Source organism: Triticum aestivum, chromosome 1A, assembly GCF_018294505.1.
Source record: "Triticum aestivum cultivar Chinese Spring chromosome 1A, IWGSC CS RefSeq v2.1, whole genome shotgun sequence".
Lineage (NCBI taxonomy): Eukaryota > Viridiplantae > Streptophyta > Magnoliopsida > Poales > Poaceae > Triticum > Triticum aestivum.
Genome location: NC_057794.1, coordinates 593,582,034 through 593,604,423, shown reverse-complemented (window position 1 = coordinate 593,604,423; position 22,390 = coordinate 593,582,034). Strand labels below are relative to the sequence as shown.

Here is a 22,390-nt window from a genome sequence, read left to right as displayed (position 1 = left end):
CGGGTGGACACATTCTGAAGCCACAAAACCTGCAGCGACATCCTTCAAAAATTCATGTCCGGCGTTTCGGGCAATGTAATGCAGACTTGTGTGACCAGTTTAGGCCCTGGATGTGACTTCACTCTGTCTAGTTGTGTTTAGATTTGCGTTGCCTGTAGCTATGTGGCGACGGTAAGCAACTGTGACAGTACGTCTGCTGCTCATCGTGTGCGTTTGCCTGTAATCGGTCTGGAACTATTGTTTCGTTTCTGATATGGAATGGAACAGGGCCGCGGCCCTTATCTTCTAAAAAAAAGATTGGACAACAGAGTAACTTTAACCATCTAATGTCAAAGTTGTTGCACGACTACTTAATAGACCCTGTTTTAGTAGTCGACAGTCGTGCTGGTGGGTAGAATGAGTACTAATTAGACCCTGTTTTAGTAGTGGACAGTCGTAATCTTTGAATCACGATGCGTGGATAGAACGAAAAAGTCATGCAGCGTCCATGCTGCATCGGGCAGGAGCAACTGGAAATAATTGTGAAGACACAAGTTAAATCTTAGGAATTACTGCCAGTTTTCAGGTATTCCAATTTCTTCTCCTCGTGAGTGCTGACCAATAGATAAAAAGCATGTGCTTTTGCAAAATGTTTATGCATGAAAGTAAAAGAATTTAGATGTTTCAATAATATGAAAGAGAAAAGAAAACTCACACGAAACATCTGCATAGGATCGCGTGGCCTCATCATAGAATTTCCAGCGGGAGACATGGCTCCAGAATGGACATTTACAGCATTTGGCACTCTTTGCACACTTTTGAGTAGCATGTGCACTGCCGATTCCATCCTCAGCAATCCTGGGGAACCAGCTCTTGGAAAGCCTGCCCTGACTGCAGGCATACCTCGATTTACCCGTCATCCTTCCAACACTGGGAGCACCAGGCATCATACGAGCACCACGCAGGACAAGCTGACCGGCGGTTGAATGTCTGAAGAGTAAAAACAGAAACAGACACTGTCAGTTGTTGTTTCCAGTACAACAGTATGATACTCTGTTCCAACTTTTTGAAATAAAGTAGTAGAAATCAATCATAAGAGAGGGATGACTCGCCTGAGACTCGGATGCTGCCTGGCATCAATTGAGTGCCTGCTCTGCGGTGCACTGAAGCCCTCCAATTCTGAAATTGTTGCAGTAGCTCTCTCTATCTCTCTTTTGTGTACTCAAAGTTTCAGCAATGCTGCATTGGACTTACATTTTGGTGACATGGGAATAGATAGGCTGGGCTGGCACATCACTGTAAGAACACCGAGCAGAGAAAACTATATAAAGGAAAATAAATGTGTGAATGCTGAATCATATGAACCCCACAGGAAACAACTCAAGCTTCAGAGAACTACTACTTAGTAGTTTGCATCCGGAGACAACAACAAAAGACTTGTGACACATGAATGAGTCAATCAATCAATCAGTTGACCATCTTGCTTGAGACAAACCAAATCCTTATCTCGAAGAAGCATAGAGCAACAAAAGCAAGGAATCCACATAAATAAAACAGCTCGAGATGGGCCTCTCACTAACTTATAAGATGGTAATAACAGTAGCACACGTACGACACAATCGCACTAACTAAAGAGTCCAATCAAGCCATTCTCTTAGCAGAGAGGAACCATCAATCAAGCAGTGACAACTTCATTATTCTGCAGCAGTCCAGTCTGGTGGTGGTGAGCCTCCCTCGTTTCAGAGCTCCCCGTCTTTTGCACCAACCGAGGCGACTCGGGACCATCCGGGCTGACCACAAAGTCCAAATACTGGACAGACATCCCAAAGCACGGCATACGGCCAAAGGGACGCGGTGGCAGAAGGCCGCGCTAGAACCCGACAGTTCATCATCATCCCAGAATGATTTACACATATGATACTCTACACTCGTCTCATCGCAGCTTCTGACATGAACTGCGAGTCATCATGGTGGAGTATGAAGCAACAGCAAGCCATTGACACAAACAAATTGCACTGCATCTCAATGCCTCATCGGTCGCAGCTTCTGATACGTATTAGTTACAAGTTATCAGCTGCACTCGTCCTCTTCTTCACCTGTTGTTGAAAAACACAGCTCCGCAGGCTATGATCACTATCACACCACGCACACCCTGCATTGCCATTTCATTACCAGGTTATATCACTGGTAAACTCTCAATAAACGAGCCTTGGCGACAGCGAGAGGAGAGATCAATGCAGTAAGTGTATACTTACCTGGTTAATCAACCACCCATTCAGCACCGGGGAACCGTCAGGACACCGCGCCGCGCCGTCACCTGCGCCCTGCTCCACAAGTTCATGACAGTGCATATCAGGACGAATCAAGTAGCAAGGAGAAGCTACAAGCAATAAAGCACCAACATGCATGTAGCTAAGTATCACACCAGTTTAGCTTTCATACCTGTCCCAAGTTCTCCACGAAATTCAGGTGCTCGACGTCAACAATGCCTTTCAGCTGCCTGCTCGCAGTGGTGATGCAGACGTGCGGATGGTTGATCCACGTGACGATAGACGTCGCACCACAAGGGTTCACCTGCTGCTCCGATGAGTAGGTGCCGATGGAGCGACGCCGACGCTTTTCCGCTGACCGCTTCTCCGGGCGAATCATGTTGCTCGCTCCTGCGCTCTGCCTGGAGCTCCGTCTCCGGCTTTCTTGTGTGTTTAACGGGCCGGTCTTTCCAAAAGATGTGCTTGGTTTCTTGTTGCCAATGATCATGGCTTGCTTCCCTGGCCTGGGACCTGTCTGGGTGCGGCCTGGAGCGTCCACTGATGCACCAGGAGTAGGAGGCTTGCGTGAAGGGTTGGTGGAAGTCTCTGAACAAGAAACCGACGGCATCTCTTCCAACGAGCTCTCTGATCTGATCCTTGGCACCGAAGGCAGACCCTGCAGGCCATGCAAACTTGAGAAGTCGCTGTAATATTATCTGCACTTTCAGAATTTAGGCAACAAGGCGATCATTTCTCTGTATAGGGACGGGTTCTGAACCTGTGGGGAGCTGCTTTCGAAGGCACTTATCATCTTCTTCACCGCGCTGCTTGATCTACTCTTTGGTTTACCCTGTCCTTTCTTGGAATCGGCGTCGATGGGACCTTCGAGCATCGAAGTAGTACCACCAATTTGCAACGGTGGGTCCTTAGAAGCCACCATGTCAGAATCTACACTTGTTTCGGAGAAGACGACCCTCTTTTTCAGATCATCTTTGCTTGGGATGCCGGGGATATCTTCTGCATGCTCTTTAGGCAGTGGGCCATCTTCTGATAAAATTTGAAAGCCATTTGTAAGAAACAGAGCTCCTGCATGGTGTTCATATCAACTGCATTTTAACTGGTGACTAATTTTCTGAACCTTTCATTCAGGGAGCACACACACAGACACACCTAATGCTCAATTTGTTCCATGGAATTCCAAATGTGCGTTTAAAATAATAATTTATAGCAAATTACCTTGGAAATAAAGTTCATCGCCATTCCCAAGCAGCTCTTGCTGCTTTCTTTTCATCACAGAGTTCCTCTGAATAAAAAGAAACAGTAGAAACACATATAATTTATATTTTAACTTAAACTGAACCTTTCAAGAAAAATATATTTTCAAGCTTTCATGGAAACAGCATAATAAACCATAAAAGAAGCATCTCACCATCTCTTGGATGCGCTTGCGATCTTCATCGCTGAGAAAAAACTGCAACTGGAGAATAATTGTCCCTCCACTATCAAGAGTAAAAACAGCATCCATGGTTCCCAACTCAACAATCAACTTTGTCTTCACCTCTGATGGTTTACAGAAAATCGCGACGCACGTTAATTGACAGGTGTGCAGATGATAAACAGAAGAAAGGCTTAATGAACCAACAATAAATAAACCTGTCTTGGATACCAATTCCTTGTCTGCATTGTACAGCATCATCACCATGCTATCACGAATCGATGTAACAGGACTGCAAATATATCATCTTGGTGTGAGATACATTCTCGATGGGCATTTTGTGGAATTAGAAAGGTCAAACGCAAGTAAAAACCAGCGAAAGGCGATATGGGAATGGGCTTACAGGGAGAATCCATGCTGCCCTATGTCTCCGCTGTACTCTTTTTTCCCTGCATTAACTGCATCCAAATGACACGACATTAGCAAACAGGAAGTGTGAAGCAAGGGAAAAAGTAGAGTGAAATCAGAAGACACCAACAAACCTTGCAAGAAGAGTGGTGCGGTGACCGGTGGCTGAATGTCTGCACAGCAAAAGCAGAAACGAACACCGTCAGTTCTCGCCTCCAGCACAAGAATATGTTATTTGATTCATATTGGAGTTTTGAATGGAAGTATTGCAAATCGTAAGAGAGAGGGGGGATGACTTGCCTGAGATTCGGATGCTGCCCGGCATCCTTGCTGAGCGACTGCCTGGTGCTGCACCAGAAGCCCTCCAATTCTGATCTTGAGCCTTAAGGAGAGCAGCAGCCGAGCTAGTGGATGATATTCAGGGCAGCTTGGATGTGTGGCTATCTGTAACCACCAGCAAGGCCTCCTGGGGCCACTGGAGGAGCTCAATTTTGGCTCCTGATGTTGCTGTCACAGACCTACACTCACACTCATATAGACACTGACCACACTTGCACCGGGCTGCAGTTATTTAACTGAATGAACGAAATTGTACCCCGGGCCAGCTGCAGTTTCTTAGTTTTTGTGCTGAAAGTTTCAGCAAGAGTGCATTGTATTTTAATTTTGCTGGCGTGGAAATATATAGGCTTGGCCGACACATCACTGTAATAAGAAGACAGAAGAGAGAAAAGTAAAGGATCAGTTTGCATCCACATCCACAGAAAACAATGAGTTCGACATAAATCCTTATCTTAAGAAGCATAGAGCAACACAAGCAACAAGACCAGTCTGCCTGCATCCACATAAATAAAGCAGCTCGAGATGGGCCTCTTGGCATCAAACTAGGAGTACCTTATAAGAGGATAAAAATAAGAGTACCACACGACACAATCAACTAACTAAATCCAATCAAACCATCAATCAGGCAGTGCCAGCTTAATTATTCCAACAGCAGAGCAGTCCAGTCTGGTGGTGGTGTGGTGAGGCTCTCTCGTTTCAGAGCACCGGGAGGGTGTCGGCGCGGATGATCTGCTTGAGCAGGGCCTTCTCGTCGTCAAGCCTCTTCTTCTCTGCGGCGTCGCGCGGCTTCACCTTGCGCTTCTCCTCCAGCATCCACTTGTAGACCCGGCGCTGCTCGTCCTCGGGGATCGGCGGAAGCACCGGCTTGACGGGCGCGACGGCGGCAACAGGCTCCTGGGACTCGACGGCGGTGGACGCCGTGGCAGTTGCAGAGGCAGCGTCGGCGGTCTTGGCCGGGGAGTCCTTGTAGTAGGTCCTGACGAGCATGTAGGCTGCACGTTGCCAAGCAGGGGGTGTGAGATGGTGAAGAGTGATTAATAATAATAAACCAAAGAAACAAGCGAACCCCATGGCCATGGGGGAAATATAGATTGCAACAGTGGGAGACCGCCATGGCCGGCATCTTGGATCTCTCCGAGAGAAGAAGATGGAATCCACTGGCAGTATAGCAGGAGGGGAGCGAGATCGGGATGGGGTGCTGACCGCCGACGAAGGCGTTGACGGCGAGGAGGAAGGGGAACATCCGGCGCATGAAGCCCTTCTTCGCCTCTGCCGCCGTCGGTGGCGGGGGCGGCGGCGGCGGCGCGGGGGCACCGGGCGGCTTGGGCTTGGGCTTGCCGTGGGCGGCCATGGCGTCAGAGAATCAATCAGGGCAACGGAAGAATGGTGGATGTGGATTTTGGTGGAGTAAAATGCAAGCGCGGTCCTAATTCTTTCCCAAAAGTGTCGACTGGGTCCTAATTCTTTCAAAATGCACATCTGGGTCCTAAATCTTTCTAAGTTGTTCACCCGAGGTCCTAATTTCGACTGTCCGCCGCTGACCAGCTCGCAGGCGCTTTGACCGCTGCCACGTCGACTCGAGGGCCCACGCGGGATAGTTCCCGCGGTTGGAGGTTGGTAATTTAAGCAGTTTGGCCCCTGGAGTTTGTCCTCTCTTCATTCCCCGGTCCCTAGGTCTTCTGCTTGCTCTCTCCCTCTCTCTGGCGCCGCGCCGTCGCCGCCATGTCCGCCGTCGCTAGCTCGTCTGCCGTGAAGCACCGCGGGAAGAAGGCTGCCCAAGCGCCTGCTCCACCTCCGGCGTTAGCCCTTTTCTCGCCGCCCATCTCATCGCCGGCTGCCGCGGGTATGCTGCCGTTGGTACCATGCCCTAGCTGCCGCATTCGATCTACAATTCGTCTTGTGTCAAAATCGAAGGCAAATCCTGGCAGGATTTTCTACAAGTGCCCCAATCACCATGTAAGATCTTTTACAAGTGCCCAATCGATTTGATGTTTCTGTGTTTCTTTTTGACTGAATTTTTTTTGCTCAATTTCTATCAGATTCAACCAAATCCTTGCCAACATTACTATTGGGAAGATGGACCAGACAACTATTTTGATTTTTTGGTGAGAGTTGGGTATGTCAGCCGTGGATTGCGCAGTTTAGATTCGGCTGGTGTCATTGCAAGTGAAGAAACAGAGGTGCAAGATGCTTGTGCAGGAGCAATGCATAGCACTGTCGAGACTGTGGCATATGCAGAAGCAATGCAGAAGATGAATGAGCTCATTTTTCTCTGTAGGAGTATTCTCAGTGCACTTGTTGTACTGGTTGTAGTTGTGGTGTATGTAGGATTTAAGAAGTGATGTGTTAGTATGATGTATCCAGTGATCAATGCTTGTTGGTGTATCCAGATGTTGATGATTTACTGTTGCAATGAAATTGAACTAAAATTTGGCAGCATTTTGGTTGTTTTTCTGTACTTTGGCATCATTTTTTTACTAGCATTGACAACACAAATAAACAGTAATATGCAAGGCCATTCTTTTACTAACTGAACTTCAAAACAGTCTCAAAGATAGATAGATGGACCCAACATTACAAGGTCTTGAAGTTGTGCAACAAAAGTATTACATTTCCATGGTTTGTGTGAAACCCAAAGCCACATCTTAGCATGAGGTTTCATTACAAACCACCTTGTTTCCTAAGCAAAAGAAAAACATCCTACACTGCTTCTTTCGATAACATCTTTGTAGCTCTTCACTTCTGAGTTGTTGGGGCTTTGTTCTCCTTAGTTTTTTTCACTTTCTTCCTTCTCTTCAAACCTAGTGTAGCAGTAGTGTGGCTTCTTGGAGCTGGCAGGGCATCTCTGCAGTTTGCAATGAACTGGCTTTCTGGTAGAGGAGCTGGCACTGCTGTTTGAGATTGTTGAGTAGCTATAGCCTACAAACCAACCAAACATGTATTTAGTAATGTAGGTGAATTTCTGGAAGAACAGATGGCATTGCATTTATTAACATTGCATTTAAATAAAAAGCTCTCACTTGGTCCTGTAAAATCTCAATCATAGTAGATGAAGCAAGATCATAATTCATAGAAGAAGATATCATATTAGATGTACTTCTGCCCACTTGTGGACATGCCTTTTTCTGCAAAAAAATAAGAAATGTTGTTGACCATTGCAATTTTAGTTTTCAACGGCATTTAAGGGAAACATTTAAGGGAAATGCACCTTGCAACTGGGCCTTCTCTTGACTGGTAGTTTAGTTCTTTGTTGTGTTTCTGGAAGCACAACCTGAATTGGCACATGTTCTGTTGTTTGCACATGTTCTGCTGCTTCCTCTTCTGCTGCTGGATATTGTTCTGCTGCTGGATCTTGTTCTGCTCCTGCCTCATGTGCTGCTGTTGGTTGTCCTCTACCTAGTTCAGGGCACTTTCTTTTGTTGTGTCCTGGTTGATTGCACACACTGCAGTGTCCAATAATGCCATGTCTGCTCATCCTAGTTCCATTGTCCTCCTCTAGTGGGTTCTTCTTTCTCTTCTTTCCAGGCCTACCAACTTTCTTCTCATAGTGTGGTGGCAGCATTTGAGGCCCATTAGTTTTAGGCCACACTCTAGGATCACTACATGGCATTATGATCTTGCCATAAGCAGCTCTGAAAGCATCTATGTTGTAGCACTTGTTGACAACATCCTCTGGTTTAATTCTTTCATGTCTTAAACATGCAACTCCATGTCTACATGGAATTCCAGAGAGCTGCCATGCCCTACAAGAACACTCCTCCTTCTGTATGTTCACATCATACTCCCCAACCATGCCTTTAACATGAAATATGTGTTGTCCAGCTGGTAATGCAGTGCAGTTGTTGGACATGTTAATATTTTTGTCCAGTTTTTTTCTAATTTTTGGACAAATTTGACCACACATCTCCTCAGATTCCAGATTCTTGCTATAAAACCTAGTCATTAATTGGTCCTTGATCTTCTTAAGACAAGTAACTATAGGCATTTCTCTGGCATCAAGTATATACCTATGAAATAACTACAGTTAGATAATGCTATAGTACTGACAATATGAAATCACTTCACAGCTGAAATGCTACAGTACTGACAACTTACTTGTTGAACACTTCACAGCTGTTGTTAAGAAGCAAATCACACTTTGGGAGTTCATGGAAATAGGCCTTGCACCACTGCCTTGGGTCAATTGCATCCAAGTACTCATAGGCCCCCTGGTCCAACTCTTTCATCTCTTGCATGTACTTCTTCCAGTCTGCCTCATGTGTAGCTCTTGCAATTTGCCACAATTTATTCTTGAATACATCACCTTTCCAGTTTTTTGCAAAGTTTTGATGCAGATGCCTCACACAATATCTTGCTGTAAATTGCTTCAGTGCCCACTCTCTTTCACATGTATGCTCACCCACATACTTCTTCACAACCCATGCTTTGGTCCTGCTGTCAGGTGCAGCAAATAAGAACCAGGGACAATCTCCAACACAACCTGCCCTTATCCTCTGCTTATCATTCTTTATGTAATGAATTTGCACTCTTTGCTTCACAATGTACTCCTGAATTGCTACTCTTAGTTCAATGACAGACAAGAACACCATGCCTATGTGAAAATTGACTTCTTTCATGTTCTCAGGCCTCCACCTTTTCAGCTTCACTTTCTTTTTCATTTTGTTCCTTCCTTGTGCATCTACTACTTCCACTTCCTCTGCTGAATCACTATCTTCAAGCTCTGAACCTTGTAGCTCCTGCAGTTCATCTGTATCATAGTCACTGTCCTGCTCCCATTCAGATTTCTTCTTTTTTTTTTTCTCAAATTTTTCATCAACCCATTCTTCATATAGATCATCATCATCTTTGCCTACTTCATTGTCAGAGTCTACCCAGTCTGAATCCCATTCACTGTCATCACTATCACTGTCACTGTCATTTTCATTGGGGATTTCTTCTTCTACCACAAGTTTCCTCCTGCTTCTTCTAAGCTCATGTCCAACATTTAGTCCCACTGGTGGAACACTGCTACTCCCTTCATTGCTGCTGCCTGCATGACATTGGTTCAGTCTGCCTTTGTGAGCTTTCACCTTAAACCTGGGACTTCCTCTTATTCCACTGCTAAACCCATGAGATTTAGGGCTTAGTACAAGAGGTAGCTCAGGTGTACCACTAACATGAATATCATCCATTACATTGTCAAAGGCCATATCTTTGTGATCAACAAACAACTGAAACAACTGGAATTTTGGAACAACTGCTGTCATGTGCAAAGTGTCAGTGTCACAGTCCACAATCCGCAGTCCGTCGGCTAAATTCTTTCCAGGCAGTAACCAGTAAATAACATGCTTAGATTGGTCACTATATCCCAGTTGCTGCATAAAATCAGTGAGCCAGAGAGGAGACCATGTATCTACTTCGCAACCATCGAACAGAGCAACTTTACCATCGACATACGTCTTCGATCGGCCAAATTCGCAGAAAAATCCACCATAGTTGATTTCTACGGTAAAAACCTCCTCTTGTGCTCCTAGGTATCGAGGGATTCAGTCAAATACTACCATCGATTCGAGCTAAATCGAAATCCACGGAAAAAGAGGATCGAGGGTTAGGGTTATGGGCAACACACTGACCGTATCGTGGAGGAGGATCTCCAGGTCGCCGATGCACGGGCGCCATCCTAGCGGCGCCGCCGCCGGACAAGCGCCTACGATGGCCGCCTGCCTCTTCTCACCGGACCGCCGCCGTCGATCTCCCCTGTTTCACCAGAGCAGAGAGAGGTGGGGAAGAGGAGAGGAAAGGACTACGGCTGTGGAGAGATTAGGGTTGGGGGGCTCTTTTGAAAAAAATGCACGGCTGGTCGTTATCCCGCGTGGGCCCTCGAGTCGACGTGGCAGCGGTCAAAGCGCCACGCGAGCTGGTCAGCGGCGGACAGTCGAAATTAGGACCTCGGGTGAACAACTTAGAAAGATTTAGGACCCAGATGTGCATTTTGAAAGAATTAGGACCCAGTCGACACTTTTGGGAAAGAATTAGGACCGCGCTTGCATTTTACTCATTTTGGTGGGGGTTCGAGGAGAGAGAGACGAGAGGAGATATCGCTTTGCTTTCCTTGATTTACTTACTTTCACCGCTGCGCATCTGCCAAGCCAGCTCCCCTATCTATCTGCATCCGTAAAGATTTCGCTTTCCTTCAAGTCATTTTCACGGCTGAGCATCTGTACTGAACTGAACTGGATGGCCTGTCTGTACTGGACCATGGAACAGCCAGCCGCTCAGCCGTTTGCTGGGACGGGTGAGGTATAGATTGCAGCACTGCTCAAGGATAGATCCAATGCAAACTGGGCACTCTTTCAACTATGCACTGTCACATTTAATCAACTTGTTGTACCACTGTTATATAAGTTAAAACGATCACAACGACAACAAATTTATACAGTCACTAGTCAGAGACACTGGCTCTACGACCAAGAAGCAGCAGCAGCATGTACAGCCGGTTATCATCCATCCGACAGAGACACGGAAAACAAAAGTTAGCTGTCGCACGCAACAAGCACCTCCTCCTTCCTCCTCCAAAACCAGCTACCAGCTACCATACCACCATCATCAATCTATCTCTCTTATCTAGACTCACTGCAGCCGACCAACCTCAGAAAGGAGGGGTGGCAATGCATTGCCAAATCATCTTACTTATCTACCACCTAACAACAAAATACCAAAAGTAGCTTTGTTCAGGACCACTGTCAGCAACGACTTCCATTCCGTTCCATCGGTCCAACACCTGACAACACACAGCAAATGTCAAAACATCAGTTTGCGACTTCTCTCATGAGTTTACTTGCACAAACTGCATGCACAACCTGTGCCGGCAAGTCGGCGGGGAATGCAAACACGGCTTGCTAAGGGAAGGAAGCACGTACCTGTACAGTAACTTTGGATTTCAGAGAGAAGGGATGCTCCATGAATACGACCAGCCAGTGTCAGAGATTTCGTCACCCTGACCCTGGATTCGGGGGAGCATACATGCTGCCTGGAGCAACTGGTCTCTGCTGATGATGCGGGGGAGGCAGGTGTGGCCTAGACAGCTGTTGGTGGTGCCATGAGCCACTCACCTCTTGTCCATGCACAGGCAGCAGCCCGCCCGAAATCTGCCTCTGCAGCATGCCTTGGCTGGATGATGATCCGCCTGAAATTTGCCTCTGCAGCATGCCTTGGCTGGATGGTGTTCCGCCTGATATTTGCCTCTGCAGCATGCCTTGGCTAGACGACGATGGCGCTGAAGTTCCGTTCCCGGCATAATTGTCCTTGGGGGAGCTGAGCGGCTTAGATGTCGATGTAACTGCAGCTGGGTCATGCGCTGAAAGCCCAGGACTGCCTGCCTCTGAACTGTGAGATGTCGGTGTGGCTGGAATCGCCTGGCTGTGCTGGACTTGGTCCATCTGTGAGTCGGGCTTCATTTGGAGGCTTTGTTGCATCATCATTCTCTGGATGTTGTTCTGTGCTGGATTCATTGGACGCTGCTGCGTGGTCACCGGGTACCTGGAATGGAGTGGGGGCGGTTGTGCAGCAAAGACGGTGTGACTAGGAGGACCCTGCACCAAGCCTTGGTTACCGATATTTGGAGGCTGCTGCGAGGCATATAGCTTATGTTGATTCCCAGGCTGAGGTGTAACTGAAGTTGACGCTTTACTACCAGCGGAGGACCCTTGCCCATGTTGCATCGGATTTCTGTCAGGAACTTGTTTCTTGGAAGCTGTAGGGACAGCACTGGGTGGAGTTGCGTCGGCTGCAGGAGTCTGAGGTGTCGCCATGTTGTTTCCTCGTCCTAGACTCTTCATAAGCTTAGCTTGTTGACTAGCTTGGTTCCTCTGTTGTTGATTCTGTCTAGGCTGCTGTTGACCCTGCTGTTTCTTCTGCTTAGGTTCTGTAGCATTGGCAGGTCGATTGGCAAGTGCAGAGCTATCTGTTGGGCTTTGTGCAGACTGCTGCTTCTGAGGCAGAGGTTGTGAAGAAGGGGTTGAAGTGACCGGAGATGCATGGTTCTGCTGCTGAATCTGTGGTCCGTTCTGCACACCTGCTACAGGAAGACTGTTGTGCTGTTGAGACACCAAGCGGTGTTGAAATTGTCTTTCCTTAGCCAGCTGCATAGGCATAGTAGAATATGGCTGCTGCTGTGGGCTTGGATGGCTGGTTCCTTGGGTCTGAGAAAGATGCGGGTTACCCAGCATGTTCAGTGGCTGTGACATCTGATGTGGCCTTTGGGTTTGCTGAAGAGGTGAAGAAGCTGCAGCCTTGGAGAATGATGGATTCATGCTGCTGAAGTGGGCAGCTTGGCTATTTCCCTGTGAAACCTGCATGTGGTGCTCCGGCCTCACCATATGCTGCTGACCAGGCTGAAAGAAAGAAAGAAAGAGAGTATCCCGTCAGCACTCTGAATCACGTTGATTTTTCACAACTGACAAGTTTAGTAGTAGTTTAAGCTTAATAGCTCGTTTAGTGAATATTGGAGTCACCTTATAACCATCTAATGTCAATGTTGCATGACCAGTAAATAAACCTTGTTTGCGTAGTTGACAGTCATGCAGTGTAAACAAAGGGCAGTCCTACCACTAAGACATACAAGTGTTTCAAATAGGTGTCTGAAAATGATATGAGCAAATATTTCATAAAAAGGCACTTTCATTTACTTAACCAAGGGAATATTTTCTAAGCAGGCAACTAGTAACTCAAAACGTAGCAATAAACATGACCTTGACATAACAGAGACTATGCAGGTTTCAGACATGTAGAGACTTGTCACATAATTAATTATGTTGGTTACCACGAGAAGCTACTTTGTTCCTCAGAAAACTTCTAAAAATGGCAGGACTGCCCTTTGTTTACAAAGTTTTGTAAAAGAAAGCTTGTGCAATGACAAACAGCAAGCAACACTCGTGAATCCAAACTTAAGACATACACAGCTTGAAGGATGGAATTTTTTTACCACAGATAAAAAGCAAGCGCTTTTAGGCAACTGTTTATGCATGAAAGTAAACAATTTAGATGTTTCAATAAAATGAAAGAGAAAAGGAAACTCACACGAAGCATCTGCATAGGATCGCGTGGCCTCATCATAGAATTTCCAGCGGGAGACATGGCATTTGGCACTCCTTGCACAGTTTTGAGTGGCATGTTTCCTGTCGATGCCATATTCAGCATTCCTGGGGAACCAGCTCTTGGAAAGCCTGCCCTGACTGCAGGCATACCTCGATTTACCCCTGTCATCATTCCAACACCATGAGCACCAGGCATCATACGAGTACCAGGACTTGTTGCAGGAACAGCTCCAGGTTGCTGAAGATTTCTACCACTGAGCATTTGATTATACTGAATCTTCTGTTGCTCATCACCCTGTATAGAGGACGGTCTAGGAACACCATATTTCTGAGAATCCCTGTAGCAGAAATTGCATGAAACAAGAAAAAACATTGTAAATTAAATGTATCGTGCACTCCATATAATATCTGCAATTACTAGGAAGGATACTTGAAACATTTACCTAGAAGGGGCACTCAGTGCTGAAGGTGGCGAAAAGTTGCTGCCCAGAACCATACCAGGAGACCCTGGCAACCTTGAATTTGGATTGGGAGTAGGAGGAGTGGTAGTAGGACCAGCAGAACCATGTTGATTCGACAGTGTCATCCCGTTTGGATGAGAAATCTGGTTTCCGCTGCCAGGTGTGACTGCATCGAGGCTCAGATTTACATCACAAAGATCAAGTGGCCTGTAACAGATAGAGAAGACCACAAAGATAAAATGACAGAAATTAAATAGCATATAAGAAAGAAAAAATCTTGGCAATTTCCTGGAAGTGAGATCCAAACAAGAGTTCAAAGCAACAAACACATACATCAAAATGCCCCCAGATAAGTTGTTCGGGCATGCTTGTGTAAGTGCAACAACATGAGAACTATGTGGTAGTACGATCGGCTTCAGCTCCCGGCTATTAACCTAATGCACAAGAAAAGCATGAAGATGAGCAACACTGACAAATAACAGTATATGTAAGAGCAGCAAAACAAAGGTATGTGAAAGTCCACTAACGTGTCATATTATAGCTGTCATTATGCACGTAAAACAAAGACAAGAATGATTCTAAAACTAATAGAATGTGACGCAATAACTACCCAACTTCGCAAAGAACAAGAAATACCAAGATTTACTCAACCTCCACTATAAATACAACTTAAAAGTTACAAAGATCCGCTAAAGTATGAGGCCTTGAAGAAAGATAGAAGGCGAACCTGTCTACGCCTGGATAGCACTTTTGGCATGAGGAGCATAATTTTTTCAAAATGTGACTTCAGATTCTCTTCCTCAAATGGTCCTTGAAGTCGCTGGAACAACTGCCTGGCACTACCCTGATGAGCATAAGAAGATCAATGTTAGAGAATTGAAGTCTGTTGTGCTTCCTCAGAAAGAAGAATATTTACCATAGCCCATAGATTGAAAAGGTAAGTATCAAAGAGAGAACATATAGAAGGTTTAACAGCATATCTGTGTACCCTATATATGTGCTCCCTGTCAAGCAGTAAATGCTATTAAAAGAAATTATTAACATGCCTGTGGAATGCCAGGTATGGTGAAATGATACTGTTGAGATGAACCAGAGTCTTCTGCACTGTCAGCACCATCACCAGAACTTTTATCCACAAGAACCCTATGGCGCTCTTTGCATTCTTTAGGTTGTCTATGTACAGACTGCATAAATAGGATACAATTGAACTCATAAATTTTACTGCTGCTTCCATAAAAAAAGGGAACTGGGAAATTGAATTTATGGAAGAATAACAGTGTCTAAAATTATGATGATAAAATTTAAGACCACAGAATATAATCTTTAGAGTAAAGAAAAGATACAGTTACTGCAAAGAGTGACAATACGATTGAAGCCTAACTAGCTTTGAATGGTACCAACCAATAAAAATACTCAGAAACAAGGGACTGGAAAGAAATCAAAGTTCATACTAGATGTTTGAACAATATGATTAAAAATATATGACGTAGAAAAAGGTTTTATCCCAGTCATGAAATTACCTTGAACTGCACAATGTTATTGATTGCATCACTTACTAATTCCCAATTTTGACCCAAGTCATGGACAAGGACAACAAGAGCCTGCAATATTTAAGATATTTGGGTCATTACCACAAACTGAAGTGGAAAGAGGAAAAGTTACTAATTCAAACAAACAAGAACCTGATCCTCGAAGTTTGACCATCCACCACCAGAAGGCATCTGCCAAAAGCATACAACATTTCAGTAAGCAACATAGAAATTAAACCATGTGCAGGATGTGCTACCCATACACTATGATGCTTAATCACAAAAGAGACTTTCAAATATCATCTCATCCTATAATCCAGTTGCACACCAAAAAGGACAAACAGGGAACTATATAGACCACAAGAATGTCCAACAAACTAAGTACTTCATCTACCAATCAATATATCTCAATGAAATTTTCTAATTTATCTCTTGTTATTCTATGACACAACTGAAACAACTACAGCTTAATACTTCAGCTTGCTTATCTAACCTGAGCTGGACCTATCCTGACTAGTCAGTAACATATCTACAAGTGGCATGTTTCTCTACTGCTGGTAGCAAAAGGACTGCCGAGCATATCAAATGAAACCTTATTCTTGCACGACTCCAGCAGAGTAGGGTGTATAAAGAAAAATAAATGGAAGTACAACCGGTCAAACCTCCCTTCCAGCCTAAATGACAAGGTTTCATCGACGGTGACCATATAGTGTATACGCAAATAAAAAGAAAGGAATATGACTGTAATGTAGAGAGATGATAATACCTTTAGCGCTTTCACTTTTCTCCCACGGTCCTTATTAGTGATGATCTTTATAATTTTATTAGCAGGCGCCATATTGCTCATCTGTGATGGAACTTGAGAAGGTTCTTGTTTAATATATATCCCTTGCTTCATTGTTTTAAGCTTCTTAGAAGCATGTTGACCACCATTTGCAACTATTTTAACATAAAAACATGACATTCATCCACATGTTAGGAGCTATTTAAATTTTCTCTCAAAATACATGAAGAGCAGATAGTTAATATGACATAGGCCGCAAGTGCGCCGTGTATATAAAGAGAGAATGGAAGTACCAATTGTTCCATTTGAATAAAATTGTTGGGTCTCTGGTCTCTTCTTCAGATAATCCTTCTGCACACGAAGTGTTTTTTAGTGTTGAGTCTAACAAAACTAAACTAAAACTAAAAAAGAATAAACGAATATCTCAGCAACTGATATCAACAACTGGGGGGAAAAAGGACCTGCTCGTATTGATTAACTTGCGATCTCTGATCGTAGATCCGGCCCTGAAACATCAGAAGAAAAAAAAGATTACTCCGATAAAACATCCCAAGCAGCAATAAATGGGGAGCATGCTTAAAGAATTAACCTTTACAGCAGCGGCACGTGAATTGGCTGTATTTTGAGCAGTCTTGTATCCTGGGTTCTTTTGTTTCTTCTTCTTGTTAGCTTTAGTCCATGCTTCGCTACCATCATGTCTGTCAAAATCACCTGTTGATTCATATTCCATATTTTTCCACGCCGAGGACCCACCATGTAATGGACTTTGATCATCTTGGTAAGAGTTTGTGTCTCCACTTGAAACATCCGTTTTACTTGTGACTTGGGGAGTCCCACCAGCACTAGCAGGAAATGGGCTTACAACTCGTTGTCTGGCGGCTGTGCGGATGCGCTTTGTAGGAATTCCAACAAAAGATGAAGGTCTTTTGCCATTTGAAACGAACTGCCGGTTTCCTGCCTTGCTTTCCAAGCGCGGATCATAAGACACGTCAGTTTCATATGGCCTTGAACCATTAATCCTCTGCTGCATACTGTTTTTCTTCTTGTGACCCTTTTGTGACAAATAAGTAGAAGCCTCGCCTTCATCCTCCTCATAGACATTATCCTGAGCCCACCCTGAAACAAAATATAGAAGGTTAAAGCGTTAGTAAGAGCATGAGATACATACAAATACGATAGGAAAAAATTGAGGTACTGATAAATAATACCTGCAGCAGAATCACATGCAGATGCCTCATAATCATAACGAAGTCCAGAGTTACCAATTTTCTGCAATTATTAACTATGTTAAACATATTTCCACAAATAAAGTGCTGAAGACAAAAATTAAAGAACTCTGGGGCACTGGGTAATGTCTAAAAATAAAAACAGCTACAAAACTCCTCTTGGCATCCAGGCAGTACAGAACTTCAAAACATGAACTAAATGTAACCAGATAACAAGAAATTCAGAGGGGTTTTTCATAGTGATGGAAACAGAAGACCTCCACGGCCAGCAATTTGGGCCATGGAAGTGCTTAAATGTCTTGTTTAGCTAATTGCTTAAATATATGTGTCTGTCCATGGTGTGGTTCATACAGTACTCCGGCAAGATAAAACAAGACAGAAGAAACAAATCATGTTATTGCTTACACTGATACTGTTAGTCCATGTAGGTGACAAACATAAGGAAGAAACTAAAAGGGAAAAAAAGCAGAGTATATTCATTATGTGTCTTGAGAAACGTGCATAAAGCTTATATTCACCTTATGATACATGAAAAGAGATTCCATGGACTCCCTGTATGCCAGCATTGCACCAGGTGGTACTGTGTAGAAGAGACTTCCCTACAGAGGAAAAAAAACAGAAAACAATGCTGCTGAGTTAAATGCATACATGTTGCCAGTTGGAGAGACAGGGGTAACTGCGCCTATGGGTATTTATTAGGACACTTAGCATGAGATGTCTTGCAAAAGGAAAGTAATGAAACTTAATCACCAACACTACAGAAAGTTGTGGCAAGTGACCTGTGAAAGTTGATCAGACACTTTCAAGATGCCGAAGTCATTCGGCCTGTCAGGTGTAGGTGGTGCTTCAGTCAACGCAGCAGAATCAGAAGCCTGACTGCTATATTCAAGAAATCGAACTGCATAATCCTGAATATGAGATCGAAGAGGATGTATAGACTGTTCCGCTTCCAAGCTTTCATTGCCCTATACAAATTGACAGATAATGTCAATCTCACAGATCTTAAGAGACATCAGGAACAGGTGATGCCTGATGTGATGTACATTCCAATAGAGTTAATGAATTATATGTTACTCAGTTGCCAAAAAGATCCATCAATATAATGGTACTAAGAAGGAACATGTGCCATGTCATGAAAACATATACAACAACCCATGACAAAATGTTGCTTGGAACTAGTTTTACGTACCTGTTGTTTCTCAGCTTTGGTTCCAGTAGGCTTTGTCTCTCCTAGCATATTTGAATCATTTTTTTGCATCACTTTAGCTGTTCCGCCAGTAGTTAGGACAGCCTCAGCTGAACGCCAAAAACTTATGACACCCTTTGCAAGGGTTCTACTGACAGTTTTCTGCTTTCTAAGAATGCTTGCTTGGTCAAACTTGGCCAGACCATCGGAGGCAATCCAATGGCACACTTGAGATGCAGCCGTAATTCTCCATAGGCGTTCCTGTTAATCAGACCATCAGATTGCACTAGGACAACATGAAAAAAGGGCAACCTGGTGCATGTAGCTCCCGCTTGCGCAGGGTCCAGGGAAGGGTCCGACCACTTTGGGTCTATAGTACGCAGCCTTTCCCTACATTTCTGTAAGAGGCTGTTTCCAGGACTTGAACCCATGACCTCATGGTCACAAGGCAGCAGCTTTACCACTGCGCCAAGGCTCCCGTTCGCACTAGGACAACATGACTAACTCTAAATAAAGTGAGTAAACTGGTTCAGGGGTCCTAAACTAACTGAAGTATCACTAAGATCCATGAATCTGAAAATTAATTCAGCAGGGCCCTAAATTTGCAGTAGACACAAGACATGCTAATTGTGCCAATTTAGATCATTAGAACTACTAAGTTAGCTAAAACTGTTGAACATATGAGTAAAATAGAGGTGCAATACTGATGCAGTTCAATCAAATCAAAGATCCATATGGCATTTTGCAGGTACAATGAGTTTTTCTTATCTAAAAGTGGTGGCATGTCAACTGGACAATTGTACCAAGCTAACACCAATCTACGCAGACACCAATCGTTTAAGTGGGTCTGTGGACGATCGATGCAGTAAACTGAGGTCACATAGGGTCTGTTTGGATGCTGCCCAGGCTAGCCCCACCTACGTTGGCACGCCAATATATTGGCAAACGATTTGACTGCCACTGTCTCGCCAACAATTTGGCGTGGACATGAACTGGAGAGGCGCAAGAGCCTTGGCAAATGAAATAGTTGGTGCCCATCCAAACATGTGCCCGGCGCTCAGGTCAACACCAATTATTTGGCTAGGCTGTTCTAGGCTCCAATCCAAACGTACCCATAATTATCAACTTCATTGCCAAATATTTACTTCTGCATAACCACTGCACTTTAGCTAAGTTATTAAAGGGTAAACGACCCAAGTGACACAGTTTTGCAAGTTCAAGGAGCTGACCTAAGCAGCAATTCAATATAAGTTTAGGGACCCATTGTTACATAAGACAAAAATACAAGTACTTCTGAAATGATAGCGACTAGATTCAGTATGCTTCCATGCAAGTTTGAGAAGGAAATAGAAAGAACCGTTAGAAAATACCTGCATGAAATCATTGGCCATCCAAGCCATCTCCTCGAGGACAAAATCCCAATGACCCTTTCTCCTCCTTTCTAAAGATATATTACATGGAGATCGTTCACAAGCTCTCTTGAGACTCACCTATTGTACAAAATTATCTTCCCTCTTGTTAGAACAAGAATAATATTACAGGATTAAAAAAAACTATACGCCAACAGTACCTCTATAAGACGAGCTTCTCGAAGGATAGAATCTTCGCGTTCCTTGTCTGTCATCTTATTGACGCTCTCTCCATTTTTTCGAATCTCACTCTCCGCCTTAGACCCATCAGTTTTTAATGATGGTGTAGAATCAACCAAAGTATTTAGAGCAGAGCCTATAACGATAGGATGGGCGGAGTTAGAAACCCCATGACAACTGTCAATCCTCTCCAAACCTGGACCTCCATTATTGTTCACAATTTGTCCTGGATGTGAGCAGCTTGTATCCTTCTGTACAACCATTGCATCATCAAAAGTTTCCATTTCAACTTTCACACGGGCACGAGTACTAACTTCAGGTGGTACAGGACTAGAATTTCCAATCACGGAAATAGGCCTGCTAGAACCTTCCGGTTGTCCACCTTCCTTAACAGCCTTGCTAGAAATACCACTGATGTCCGGGTCTTCATGTGATTTTCCATCAATATTCATTGGAACTGGATTATTATCATCTGCTCCATTGTCAATAGTACTGGCAATGTCTTCACAACATGGATCTGTCACATTTTTGTGCAAAGTGGCAGCTTGGACAGCAGAGACAGGAATCATACTGCTGTTATCCAGTTCACCTACATGGACTTGGGCCATACCTTCATCCAGGTGATTAGTGCCAGCCTTCTCAGCAGCAGCACATGTTTCTGTCTTATCATGTGTGCATGCGCTAGAATAAGATGACCTTAGAACGGCTTTTGAAGTAGCATCAGGGGGTTCTATTGATGCACCTTCTTCAGCTATCTTCCCACGTTCATCAGGCTGCTGATTTCGATTCACATAATTGGGCACCATTTCGTCATATTCCACTGGTTCGATCTTTACTATGCGGTGGCCTTTGCGAACGGCTTGAATCCCATTCAACTCAATTGTAACATGTTTGTCAGAAGCTTTATTCGGCCCATTGTCGCACTTTGGTCCTGCCTGGTTTAAATTTGAACCATAGGATACACCAAGATCATCGGCTCGCTTTTCCTTGACCACACCCCTTGCATCTTTTGGTTCCGAAGCTGTAGCAGGAATCACAGGAGATGTTACAGAAGTCACGTTAGCACTCTCCCTACATTGCTTTGACCTGTTGCGTCGAACATATGCCTGGCTCTTCACTCCAAGGCGTGACAAACCAGAATCATCAGCTCTTTTTACATTGTTGTGGCCCTCAGAAGACTGTCTGGGTTGAGCTACATTAGCTCTTCTGGATCCTCTCTTTACAACTTTCTCCTTCACAACGCCATTGTTATTACCACCAAAAAGCATAAGATTATCTGCTGTGTTGGTTTCGCGGCACAGTGAACTTCCTGGTTTGCCACTACTCTCAACTGAATCCCCACGAGGTGATGCAGCAAACGTAAAGCTGCCTTTAGCTTCGCTGCAATGCAATTGACAGCACAAAAGAGGCTTCTAAATCAACTCATGGCATGTGATCAAATGCTACATCGGGATCAGGAAGCAATCATTACCTTATCACATTTTGTTCCGCTGTGAGAGAAGTGGATTGCACACTGATTGATTCTACACGGTCAACCTTGAAATCTAATGGGTTGCCACCCTGTAAAAAGATAGGAGTAATTAGAGCAAGGGAACAGCAAAATCCAATCTGGAAGATAACCTGCAAACTTACTTTCTCCAGAAATTCTAGCTCCCTCCTCCGTTCTTCACGGACATCGTACTCCTGCCTGAAATTCATAATTGCACTGTAAGTCATACACCAGCCATACTCAACCATCCAGAGAAAAATGCAGGGAAATCTTATATCAGTAGCCCACCTGAGCTCCTCCTGAGCTTTTTCAATGGCCACACTGCGTGGTGAAGACTTGGTACTGACACTAACGCCGTATTCAATCATTCCACCCATAGAACGCGGCTCAGGCTGAGTATTCAAAGTAGCGCAGAAGCCAAAGAAGTCATCGCTCACACACCGCTAGATTCGCCGGCGAAATTACGCAGACAGGGCGTCTGCAACGAGACGGTTATCTTCCCGCAAACCGCCACGGGCAATAGCTGCAACAGACGAGAGAAACAGACAGAACGTCAATGTAAATAAACAGAAAAGGCAAAGCATAGAGCAGCAATAACGACAATGGTTGGGCTGGTCGACAACAGGTAGTACATTTTGGGTA

General features: G+C 44.5%; 4 protein-coding genes across 8 annotated transcripts in view; all 4 read right to left on the bottom strand.

Moving 5' to 3' along the window:
- Positions 1 to 1,365: 1,365 nt before the first annotated feature.
- Positions 1,366 to 4,680, bottom strand: LOC123070832 (uncharacterized). 4 transcript variants are annotated; one of them, XR_006433970.1, is made up of 10 exons: positions 4,372 to 4,680; positions 4,206 to 4,244; positions 4,067 to 4,121; positions 3,882 to 3,955; positions 3,658 to 3,788; positions 3,465 to 3,531; positions 3,007 to 3,314; positions 2,422 to 2,920; positions 2,235 to 2,303; positions 1,366 to 2,131 (listed from the first exon to the last, which is right to left on the bottom strand). XR_006433970.1 is itself a non-coding variant. In XM_044494200.1 (10 exons), exons 1-10 carry the CDS (start codon positions 4,394 to 4,396, stop codon positions 2,072 to 2,074), a joined length of 1,311 nt encoding a protein of 436 aa, XP_044350135.1. In that variant the 5' UTR covers positions 4,397 to 4,680; the 3' UTR covers positions 1,366 to 2,071. The 4 variants fall into 4 exon arrangements, 3 of the variants coding, with proteins under 3 accessions (XP_044350135.1, XP_044350139.1, XP_044350145.1); XM_044494200.1 differs by having other exon boundaries at positions 2,422 to 2,904; XM_044494204.1 differs by having other exon boundaries at positions 2,422 to 2,904; positions 3,007 to 3,275.
- Positions 4,681 to 4,843: 163 nt separating this feature from the next.
- Positions 4,844 to 5,853, bottom strand: LOC123070850 (uncharacterized). Its single transcript, XM_044494224.1, has 2 exons — positions 5,614 to 5,853; positions 4,844 to 5,402 (listed from the first exon to the last, which is right to left on the bottom strand). The coding sequence occupies exons 1-2, from the start codon at positions 5,759 to 5,761 to the stop codon at positions 5,107 to 5,109; spliced, it is 444 nt and encodes a 147-aa protein (XP_044350159.1). The 5' UTR covers positions 5,762 to 5,853; the 3' UTR covers positions 4,844 to 5,106.
- Positions 5,854 to 6,987: 1,134 nt separating this feature from the next.
- Positions 6,988 to 8,306, bottom strand: LOC123070820 (uncharacterized). Its single transcript, XM_044494176.1, has 3 exons — positions 7,619 to 8,306; positions 7,431 to 7,535; positions 6,988 to 7,329 (listed from the first exon to the last, which is right to left on the bottom strand). The coding sequence occupies exons 1-3, from the start codon at positions 8,258 to 8,260 to the stop codon at positions 7,147 to 7,149; spliced, it is 930 nt and encodes a 309-aa protein (XP_044350111.1). The 5' UTR covers positions 8,261 to 8,306; the 3' UTR covers positions 6,988 to 7,146.
- A 2,432-nt stretch (positions 8,307 to 10,738) lies between these two features.
- The window catches only part of LOC123070810 (chromatin modification-related protein EAF1 B), a 13,084-nt gene continuing 1,432 nt past the window's right edge, over positions 10,739 to 22,390 (bottom strand). The window contains exons 2-24 of one of the 2 annotated variants that reach the window (XM_044494162.1): positions 22,037 to 22,271; positions 21,892 to 21,946; positions 21,731 to 21,819; positions 20,241 to 21,639; positions 20,041 to 20,160; positions 18,674 to 18,931; positions 18,264 to 18,449; positions 18,003 to 18,083; positions 17,467 to 17,527; positions 16,848 to 17,374; positions 16,720 to 16,764; positions 16,552 to 16,609; positions 16,241 to 16,413; positions 15,628 to 15,666; positions 15,466 to 15,546; positions 14,992 to 15,129; positions 14,673 to 14,789; positions 14,279 to 14,379; positions 13,928 to 14,152; positions 13,737 to 13,822; positions 13,468 to 13,646; positions 11,310 to 12,782; positions 10,739 to 11,170 (exon numbers count right to left, since the gene is read on the bottom strand). In XM_044494162.1, the coding sequence (XP_044350097.1) occupies positions 11,382 to 12,782; positions 13,468 to 13,646; positions 13,737 to 13,822; positions 13,928 to 14,152; positions 14,279 to 14,379; positions 14,673 to 14,789; positions 14,992 to 15,129; positions 15,466 to 15,546; positions 15,628 to 15,666; positions 16,241 to 16,413; positions 16,552 to 16,609; positions 16,720 to 16,764; positions 16,848 to 17,374; positions 17,467 to 17,527; positions 18,003 to 18,083; positions 18,264 to 18,449; positions 18,674 to 18,931; positions 20,041 to 20,160; positions 20,241 to 21,639; positions 21,731 to 21,819; positions 21,892 to 21,946; positions 22,037 to 22,125 (5,508 nt within the window). In that variant the 5' untranslated portion in view covers positions 22,126 to 22,271 and the 3' untranslated portion in view covers positions 10,739 to 11,170; positions 11,310 to 11,381. Of the gene's footprint in view, positions 11,171 to 11,309; positions 12,783 to 13,467; positions 13,823 to 13,927; positions 14,153 to 14,278; positions 14,380 to 14,672; positions 14,790 to 14,991; positions 15,130 to 15,465; positions 15,547 to 15,627; positions 15,667 to 16,240; positions 16,414 to 16,551; positions 16,610 to 16,719; positions 16,765 to 16,847; positions 17,375 to 17,466; positions 17,528 to 18,002; positions 18,084 to 18,263; positions 18,450 to 18,673; positions 18,932 to 20,040; positions 20,161 to 20,240; positions 21,640 to 21,730; positions 21,820 to 21,891; positions 21,947 to 22,036; positions 22,272 to 22,390 lie in introns of both variants that reach the window. The other variant, XM_044494154.1, reaches the window with a different exon arrangement.

What these genes read in the sequence shown, in the direction of transcription:
- LOC123070820 (XM_044494176.1), bottom strand. Translation starts at nt 8,260, where the DNA reads ATGTCCAACAACTGCACTGCATTACCAGCTGGACAACACATATTTCAT. An exon ending in AGAGAAGGCCCAGTTGCAAG is followed by an intron (nt 7,536 to 7,618) that starts GTGCATTTCCCT and finishes ATTTTTTTGCAG; the next exon opens with AAAAAGGCATGTCCACAAGT. An exon ending in TTGAGATTTTACAGGACCAA is followed by an intron (nt 7,330 to 7,430) that starts GTGAGAGCTTTT and finishes GTTGGTTTGTAG; the next exon opens with GCTATAGCTACTCAACAATC.
- LOC123070850 (XM_044494224.1), bottom strand. Translation starts at nt 5,761, where the DNA reads ATGGCCGCCCACGGCAAGCCCAAGCCCAAGCCGCCCGGTGCCCCCGCG. An exon ending in CGTCAACGCCTTCGTCGGCG is followed by an intron (nt 5,403 to 5,613) that starts GTCAGCACCCCA and finishes GGCAACGTGCAG; the next exon opens with CCTACATGCTCGTCAGGACC.
- LOC123070832 (XM_044494200.1), bottom strand. Translation starts at nt 4,396, where the DNA reads ATGCCGGGCAGCATCCGAATCTCAG. An exon ending in TCGAAAGCAGCTCCCCACAG is followed by an intron (nt 2,905 to 3,006) that starts GTTCAGAACCCG and finishes CATGGCCTGCAG; the next exon opens with GGTCTGCCTTCGGTGCCAAG. An exon ending in ATGGGTGGTTGATTAACCAG is followed by an intron (nt 2,132 to 2,234) that starts GTAAGTATACAC and finishes ATGGCAATGCAG; the next exon opens with GGTGTGCGTGGTGTGATAGT.